Consider the following 10269-nt stretch of genomic DNA (forward strand, 5'->3'; position numbering starts at 1 on the left):
CAAGATAAATTATTATTATCATTTCCCTTTTGTCTACCTAGCTCGGAGAACCGATGGAGGATGGAGGGACCATATCCCAAGGTTTTACAAGCTAGTCGCTGGAAGCCGCTTGAAACAAGCGGCCAGATTTGTGGGTTTTTGACCACCCTACAAAATATCTATGTCTGTCTACGTCAAACGGCAGAAGTGATGATGATGATGATGTGTGTATAACAAATTACCATATGTTTACTTTAACATGATGTTACAATGGAACCTCCTTTCTGCCCTTATACCACGCTACCTGGGGTTAACGCGATGTCTTCTTCCAACTGGATTGATGTTTACCCAATATTAAGATTTAAATGGTGTGCGTTGGGACATTGCAAGCATTTTGTCGACGATATAGACCTAGTCTGCGCAGATATGAATACTACAAAACTTAAAGTCACTTGGATCGTACAACTCTCCTTGTTAGATGTGTTTGAGTATTATATTAATTCCATTTACTTTAACGGACAAAATTGTTTTTTTTTTAAATATAGTAACACTAAAGAAAAGCCATAGATCCGCATAGACAAAAACAATAGTTAGGAAAATTGTCAGTTGATACTGACAGCTTGATGCTGAAAAGTTGAATGTTTGACATTTTCCTACTTGCTGGTCTGTGATTTTGACAGCTATATTTTTGTGATTATTTATTGTGCTGAAATAAATCATAGTTTTGGCGTGTTTACGATGATAATTTTAGATTTCACGTGAGCGTTACTATCACAAACTCTGTAAATTATTGTTTTACTTGATAATTGTGCAGCTATGGAAAGAACAAACAATAACTTGGGCGATATGAGTCGACGGGCCGGAGAGATTTTTAGACGTATTAACAGAATATTCGACGGTCCATTGACGAGAAAGAAACTTGTTATACTTATCCTCGTGTTAATATTCCTGTTACTCTACATCGGACCCACTATTATGAATTCTCTATTCAACTCTGAAGGTTCGCTAACAAGTAACCAAAATGTATGTCATCGGACCTTCTTGAACCCCTTTCAAGACGCTATTAATGAGTACGACGCGTATTTACGGCTAGAATCTGCAGCCACGCTGTCTACGTTAAGCCACAACTATGTACCATATGTTGGGAATGGTTATTTAGGTATGACATTAGAACATGATTCACATTTGAACATAAAACATGGAAGAACCTTGTCATTGCCACTTTACTATCACCCTCTATACATAATTGATGATTTGGATATGAAGGAATCAACATTGGTTGACTATAAAAATGGTATTGTGCACAGGTTTCAATGCAGCAGTACGGGAATTCACATAGCATATAAGTACTATGCTCATCGGACCATACCGTCACTGTTTGTTCAAGAGATTTTAATTAACAATCCATTAAATGCTGCCAAGTCTTTTCTTGCCACTACTCCAAGACTATCCGATTGGCCAACATCAGTTAAACAAACTGTGAAACTCCATCAAGGAGTTGATAAAAAGGAATATGAAGTAGTTACAGGCTTGATTGCCTTACCTGAGAGTGAAAATGTGGTCGCAGTTTCTGTAGTATGCAGAAAGATGAGTAACACTATACAAGTTGAGGCTAGAGACGGTTTAGATATCTTAATATTTACTACATTACAGTACAGTAAACCTATTAAGAGGGCAGATTATGCAAAGTATAAGGATATAGTGGAGAAACAAGCAATTGATGAAATGGAAAAGGTTATAGCTTTAACTGGTGATAGAGTAGCTGTGAGAAGTTTGAGAGACAGTCATTCTCGGGTGTGGCAGGGACTTTGGTACACAGGCTTCTATATATCAGACTCCAAAGCAAGTGGTGTCATTAACGGAGATCGAATTAATGCTACAATATACACTATACTTTCCCAAGTGCGTAGTTATGAACACGAGGAACATATTAAACCAGCTAGAAAATCAGAGATCCTTAGAACTTTAACATATTCGGAAGGCTGTTATGAAGGGCATTCCACATTGGATGCATATAATCTATGGAAGCCTTTAAATTCCTTAATGAATTTGGACTCTGTTGCAAGTGTATGGTTATTGACGTTAGAAAAGCAAGGTTGCCACAACCTTCTAAAGGCAGGAGCTAGTGGTGTTAATCAGGCTATGATACTTAGTTTTGGTAGCTTTAGATTTAGCAACCAGCATCTTGAATATAACATTCATCCATCGAAACTACACAGAGACTTTCTATTCCGTCGAGTCAACTATGGAAACATGACTCATGTGAATGTTAGTGTGATACTACAAGAGGACAATAAAGCTGCTATTTTTGTAGCTTTAGATCGTTCGGACAAAACATATTATGCATGCGATGCTGGTTGTCTTGATTCCCCAGTCCAATTGGGACCTTACAGGAAATATTTCCCCGTGAAACTAACTGAGCCTTTGACTGCCATATTGTATATAACAGCAGATAAACAGCATATGGAAGACTTGAGGCATGCCATCCACGTCAAAGAAGTTGTAGAGGCACCAGCTCACGAAAATCACGTTATAGCATTACATCGACATGGCCACAGTTTAGGTGGCCTCAACCCACTGTTCTGGATGTCTATATTAGTTTTAATAGTAATATTCCATTTGTTCCTCTGTAGGATAATATTGAATGAATTTTGTGATAGTGGCACAAACATAAGTTACAAAAGGTTGTACAACAAAGCTTGAGGCACTGGTTTCTTTTGTGGTGATATATAATGGTGAATAGTTATTAAAAGGTATTGTCGCCAGCTTCAGTATTTGTTTGAATATTTAGCAGTTATAAATGTCACATTTGAACATTGGCTTATGATGTACACTGCCATGTTTTATCTTAAATAATTATTTTAGTCCATTATACTCCAAGAGACTTTTGTAACTCTCATCTCAGTTAGTTCATGACAGTTTTGATTGACCAACCATAACCATTTAGCAACCATACCATTAGAGGTATTGTTTATTCAATTTATATATTGATACCGGTTCAACATCACAGAAACTTCCAGCCTATTCTTATAAGCAGGCTCCTATAAAAAAAAAAATACTACTATGGTTATGTTCAAGGACCAATTGCATAATATTGGCATCAATAGACAATATTTGTAGCCATAGTTAAGAGCTTTGTCTATTACAAGCTACTCAAAGTAATAGTTTTGTCTAAAATTTGTCACTCTGGTGTAGGTTCCTCCTATGTAGGGCAGAGCTAGAAATGCATTGCAAATTAGACTCAACCAAATTTTCATGTAAATAAAGTTCAAAATAAATTGGCGGAGTGTTGGTTTACCGTTATCAGACTTATCTGTTGGTTCACACTGCACTTACAGTAATGAAATAATGCAAACTGTTTTTACCTTAGTACCTAAAAGATTTACGCGCTCGCAAATGTGGAATAGCTTTAATAATATACTTTGATAGCAAGATGTAGGTTCATCTTCAATAGATTTAGAGTCACTTAATGAGTACTACATATTTTCGTTTAACAAAAATTCTGCTTATATCACTAGCTGTGGATAATTTTAGCCTTATTACAATGATTTTAAGATGCTTCAAAACACGATTGCGAGCGTACTAAGGTTGCAGAGTTTATTAATGAAAGAATCGAAATGAATGAGGCATGCTTGATTTCATTGTTGTGTTAGGTATTACCGATCATAACATATAAAGTCACATGAATCTAGGTACCTTCAGTTACTTAAAATCATCCATATTCTTAATAACGTAAGCTAACCCATTTATTTATAATTTATAACTATCTAGTAATAATATATATGTTATTACTATCTTTATGAACAACATTATCTGACGTAGATTGATAGAAATTAGCTTCTGTTGCAATAAATTATGGTCAAAGGTAATTAATTTTTGAATTTTCCGTGATTAAAATTCTTATAAATTACCTTAATATGGTGTTTTTTTTTTCATCACAAATAATATAGGAAGTATAAGTTTATTCTTGGCTCTAGGTTTCCTATTGTGAGATTTGGTACCTAGTAGTAGAGTAGGTAGCTGATAATCTCACAGTAAGCACCCCGAACAGTCTCTCTTTGTTTCGTTCGCTCTGTTTCTAAAAATGTATTCTTTTGGTGAAGATAAAACTTTTTAACGTCTCTTTATCTTAATCTAAGCCTTTGTCCAAAAGGGACCTTTGTCTTTGTTTGCGACGCGACATATAACTTTGCAATTTGCATCGTAAGAAGTGAAAACATCCTTTGCAAGCAAACCTAAAGCAGGTACAGGAATATGCCTGTTCTAGAGATAAGGGTCTCAGCTTTCGTCGTATGCGCAAATTATGTTGCACTGTTTGCAATAATATACGTAATATGTTACTCGTTTTACTTTTTTGTATATTAAAAAAAAAACCAAGTGCTTTTTAGTCGCCCATCACATTTTATCAGCATGATAAATCTTGTATCTGATAACGAGACTATATTGCAATATGATTTTTGTTGTACGAGTTAGATAAACGGGGAAGTTCGTTGTATCAAACTATTATGTGTGTAAATATTGTTAAAATGTTACTTGTAGTTCGATCTCTTTCAAATTAATTTAGTAGGATACATATATGTATATATATACAAGAAATAATATAGGATTTACTTTTCATATGCCCCTGTAAAATTTCATACATAGAAAAAGGGAAATAATATAATATCAAATATTATTGTCTGATATAAGATATAAGATGGCTGAATTCACTTATTGCTCACCACGTTACGGTTAATATATATAACAAAACATAATTTCAATAATAATTTTATTAAATTGTTCATATTTGTATGATACATGAAAATCCAGTTATGTATATTGTATTGTTGGATGATTGTGGTGTATTATATTTTTAAAATAAAATAAAATTGCAATCGTATGTTGAATAAGTATTTCGTTTTATTTATTTTTTTAAATTTTCTGTAAAGTTATCTTTAATAAAATATATTTACAAAATATTTAAAACAGAAAAAACTTAAGAAATTTATCATGTACCTACATAATTTCCATGGACTTAATTTTATTCAAATTCAAAATTTCTTTATTCATGTAGGCCTATCACAGGCACTTATGAAGCGTTCATACATAATATATGTTTACATAATTGTAAGGGGATGGCGATAACTTCGTTTGCCAACTTAAACTAGAGCTACGAGGGGTTCCAAATGCGCCCTGGTCTAAGAAGAGCCTACAACAAACTTAGCCGGGTGTTTTTTTTTTGTTATCACCACCTCACATTAAATTAATATCAAGCTATGAAGTTAGAGCAATTTATACCCAAGCATTTTTATCGTTTAAGTAATCCTTAACATTATAATAGGATTTTTCTGTAAGCTTACGTTTTATATAAACTTTGAACTTATTGAGAGACATCTCAAAGATTTCATTCGGTAATTTGTTATAAAATAATATACAGTGGCCCTTGAATGAATTAGTAATTTTGTGTAGCCTAGTAAACTGCACGAGTTTATTTTTTCTTCTAATATTTATATTGTTACAGTCCATTTTCTTTTTATTTTTTGTTATATTTTTATGGACATAAATTAAATTAATTAGTGCCGTCCATGATAAATTACAATAAAATTTAATCTTTTTTAAACACTTAAGGCACGTTAACACTAATTCTTATGTAGATACATTCAGCGTTTAGTATGAGCTGCAATCCAAGATTTACACATTTGATTAATACATAGCATTTTATTGCTAATGGAAAAATATATAAACCGAAGAAATTTTTAAGAAAACTGTAGTCATTTTGACTTGAGGAAAGCTTTGGCCGTGGCTACTTGAGAAAGGCGTGCCGCTAAGATATGTTGCATTCCGGTATGATTTCGCGTAGAAACCAGCGAACGAAAAAAGCATAGAAGCATTTCTCGTACTCAAAAATAGCGTAACGGAAACTATCCCGTGGTGGGAGGGGCTTATAAACTGTACCGGAAACGAATCTAGTTGACTCGCGACATTCGTGCGTAGTGGCGGCTAAACGAATTGCGTAAAACTAGATTTTTATAATTCAAAATGCCTGTATGTGTTGTGAAATGGTGTCGAAATCATACGGATCATCACCACAAGGATAGTGGAATAACTTTTCACGTGTAAGTACACCGATAACTATACTAAAATCTAAATAATTACAATTACGTATTATCCTTATGGATGGTGTTATGCCATATGTAGTTAAGAGCTCTTTGCGACTCAAGTTCCTTCTTTTAAAGGGCGTGCGTTTATTGACTAATTGGTACTAGTTTCGAAAGACAATTTCTTAGAAACGCGTCTTCTATGCTTTTTTATTTCGTTGGTAGAAACCTATTAGGGGTATGTGGTAAACATAACTGCCATACCCCTAACAGGCTGGTCTGTTACCATCTTAAACCATACACCGTATTGCATAGAAGCAGGCGTTACTTTGGCGGAAATCCATAATATATTATGAAAATTAAGCTTAATTTGATAAACTCCGCGAACAGCATACACCGTGTAAACGAATAATATTGAATCAAAAACCACTACACTTTAGTAGTGTTATTCGAACGGGCGGTAAGTAACGCCATTACATTTAGCTGCTGAAAGTAGTTATTTCACCTCTAATGCTTAAAGTTTACCATAAGATGGGGAAAATGGGAAAGAATGACAGCAAGCAACATTCCGCGGGTGTGAAGTGAGACGTGCGCGGGGCGTTTTCACTGTTTTTGGACACAATGCACCGCATGCAATAATGAACAACGAATGAATATTGATTCTGTATTAATTCTAGAATCGAAATCTAATTGACGGCCGACTGGTGCAGTTTGAAGCGATCCTGCTTTCTGAGCCCCAGGCCGTGGGTTCGATTCCCACTACTGGAAAATGTCTATGTGATGATCATGAATATTTTTCAGTGTCTGGGTGTTTATATGTATATTTTAAGTATTTATGTATGTTATTCATAAAAATATTCAACAGTTATCTTAGTACCCATAACATAAGCTACGCTTACTTTTGGGCTAGATGGCGATGTGTGTATTGTCCTAGTATAAAAAAAAATCTTTTATCTTAGATTGCCTCATAATTTACCAGCAGGTGAGATTGCAGTGAAGGACTAACTTATAGTGGAATAAAAGTGGTATAATCAGTGGCGTGCATAGAGGGTATGCACAGGGTACGCAGATGATATAAAATCTCTAGTATGAGTTATAAAAAACTTAACGATACGCATAAGAGTTCTAAAAAGCCTACCCTTAAGTATTTATAACTCGTTCGAGATTTTCATCATTTTATGTCATCTGCATACCCTCTTTGCACGCCACTGGGTTCAAAGTCAAAGTCAAATATTTCTTTATTCAAATAGGCACATAGATGGCACTTTTGATGCGTTATTATATACAAAATGTGTACATAGCAGTGAGTAGTGATGGCGATAACAACAATCGTTAACTTAAAACTAAAGCTACGAGGGTTCCAATCGCGCCCTGGTCTAAGAAGAAGCCCACAACAAACTTAGCCGGCTGTTCTTTTTGTTATCACCATCTCACATCTCACATTCATCATCAATACTATAATCACTGTCCTTTTCAACTCTTGAACGACCCTTTTGAGGTCACGGGTCTCACCCCCAGAGTGAGTAGGGTTTAATGATTTGAATCCGTTGTCCACTGACAGCTCCAAGTGCAGTTCCTCACGATGTTTTCCATCAGCGTTCAAGCAACTTATATCTAATTACTTAAACCCGCACATACTTGAAAAGTTATAGGTGCTTTCCGGGGCTCGAATTCGGCACCCTCGAAGTGTAGCTGAAGTGATACAAGGCCTTCGACAGCCGATTAGCGCAGTAGGCAGCGACCCTGCTTTCTGAGTCAGAGGCTGTGTGGTCGATTTCCAAAACTGGAAAATGTTTGTGTGATGAACATAACAGAACAAGTAGGTACCCATAAAACAAGCTACGCTTACTTTGGGGCTAGATGGCGAAGTGTTGGAAGTAAGAACGCAGAAAGGTTTTTGTCACTCCGAAAATTTACTATACAAACTTTAGTAAATTTTCGGAGGTTATTGGACATTCAAAGACTTTATTTAAAAAGATAGGTTTATTTTTCACAGTAAATAGTTTGTACAACAATTTAATCCGAAACGTTCATCCACGTGTAAACGTACATGTTTCAGTCAAGCTTACAACTGGTTTAATGACAGAGTTTCTACTTTTTGCTTTAATTAGAGGATTTGCTTCGTTTATGTGATTAATCAATACTAGGAATGCAGATAAAGATACGGTACGATTTTATTACAAAATTAAATATCAGATTTTAAAGTAGTGCTCTCCTTTTAAACACCGAACTTTGTGAAAAGGATAGCAATACTTTTGAAACCCGTCTTGAGAGTTGAGATTTGTGTAAAGCCTAATTATCACCTATATGTTTAATGGAAGCCCATGATTTTCTAAACAACTTGCACGACTAACGATATTAGAGCTGTATATTGGTTGTAAGAATTTTGTACAATTCTAATAGCGTTCAAACTCGAATGTTAACTTCATACAGTGCAATCTTTAGTAATGAATATTCAACTATCAGAAGTGTAAATATTTCTAATTATCGAATTTTGTCAACCCAAAACCTTACTACCAAAAACAATGTTCATTAACCCATTGGGCACTGGTCTACTCCCACAATGAAAAAGGGTTAAGGCCGTAGTCCAAGCTGACCCAGTTGGTAGACAAACAAGACAAATGTTTCGGTAATTAAAACTATTTTTTCCTGTTTCTAACAAATTTTTGACCATCTTAACCTTGATATAACGATTATCTACATGTTTCCCTTACGATTTATTATATCGATGTTGCACTGTACCTAGTTCGAACATTTGTCTCAGCAGTCCATATAAAATACGTTACAGCAATGAAAAATGAAACTTATAACTAAAGTAAAGGAACTTAACATAATCAAAACAAAGGTACGTATCAGAATGTTCTGGTACAAATGGTACAAGTATGTCGCCTACGAACTGTAGTTAGTATTATAATTCTTAACATTTATATAGAGGAAGAGGCTAATTCAACGAATTGTGCGCGTTTTCAGGTCGCGCCAAATATCTTTGCTATTTGTAATGTTTAATGAAAATTGACATTCAATTTCCAATGTGATATCTGGTTGGATCTGTTGATACGGGTGTGACATTGTGAATCTTATGGCGAAACTCCAAAGTCAAATAAAGAGAGAAAAAGTGAGAGTCAGAATGAGACGGGTTTAGGCCGTAGTTTACAACGCCACGCGCGGATTGTTAGACTTAGCACGCCCTTGAGAACGTTTTGGAGAACTCTCAAGTGGGCAGGTTTCCTCACGATGTTTTCATTCACGGTTACATTTACTTATTTCGTAGTATATATATAAAATAAGTAAGAATATATATAAAAAAAGACGCAAAAGGCGGCCTTATCATTAAAATTGATCTCTTCCAGGTAACCTAAACGATATGAATATACATGAGAGACGGGAAATCGCAAAATGTGTTTTTTTAAACTAGCAACAATGAATTCGCCTAGAAAAGACAGCTCTACTTTGGCAAAAGATATGTAAATTTCTAATCGATAGTTTGTTTGTAAAGTCAAATAGTGTAAACTGTGTTACGACACTGTAAAGTCAAATAATACATATGGGTTACTGTTTTTTTATATCTATTTCATATATGTTTCTTTGTGCAATCTTTGTTTCTGTATTCATATGTAGTAATTTGAATGTAGGCTTATTATATTTTACACCGCCTATTTGTTCTCGCTCATGTTGCCCTAATCCCAAGGTTGGATGGCAGAGATCGCTAAGCGATACGGCTGCCTTTTGTATTCTACTCAAATATTTGTGTTTCTCTCTAATCTTCCTTTACTTCGACTTTACTTTCGGGGTGCCAAGTCCGAATCCACGCACGCACCTCAATCTTTTCTAAGTTATGTGCGTTTTAATTACTAAAATATCACTCGCTTCGAGGGCGAAGGAAAACATCGTGAGGAAACCTGCGTGCCTGAGAGTTCTATAATGTTTTCAAAGGCGTGTGGAGTCCACCAATCCGCACTGGACCAGCGTTGTGGACTTCTCATTGTGGGAGGAGTGCCGTGCCCTGTAGAGGGCCGGTAATGGGTTGATATGATGATGATGATGAAAAAGGAATTTTTGTACCTTATTTTCAAAATGAAATTCTTTAAAACTACTAAAGCAAACGCACGCACAATGTTTAACGCTAATCGCTCTAATAATCAATGTACAGTGGACCCCCGGTAGTCCAGCCCCTGTCTAATCCGGCGCCCCCTGTAATTCGACATGGTCTATT

At 35.3% G+C, this 10269-nt stretch overlaps 1 protein-coding gene across 1 annotated transcript; it reads left to right on the forward strand.

The window, feature by feature from the left end:
* The first annotated feature begins 618 nt into the window (after positions 1 to 618).
* Positions 619 to 2995, forward strand: LOC120628100 (uncharacterized protein KIAA2013 homolog). Its single transcript, XM_039896318.1, has one exon. The coding sequence runs from the start codon at positions 796 to 798 to the stop codon at positions 2680 to 2682; it is 1887 nt and encodes a 628-aa protein (XP_039752252.1). The 5' UTR covers positions 619 to 795; the 3' UTR covers positions 2683 to 2995.
* The last annotated feature ends 7274 nt before the right edge of the window (positions 2996 to 10269 follow it).

This window comes from Pararge aegeria, chromosome 12, assembly GCF_905163445.1.
Source record: "Pararge aegeria chromosome 12, ilParAegt1.1, whole genome shotgun sequence".
Taxonomy (NCBI): domain Eukaryota; kingdom Metazoa; phylum Arthropoda; class Insecta; order Lepidoptera; family Nymphalidae; genus Pararge; species Pararge aegeria.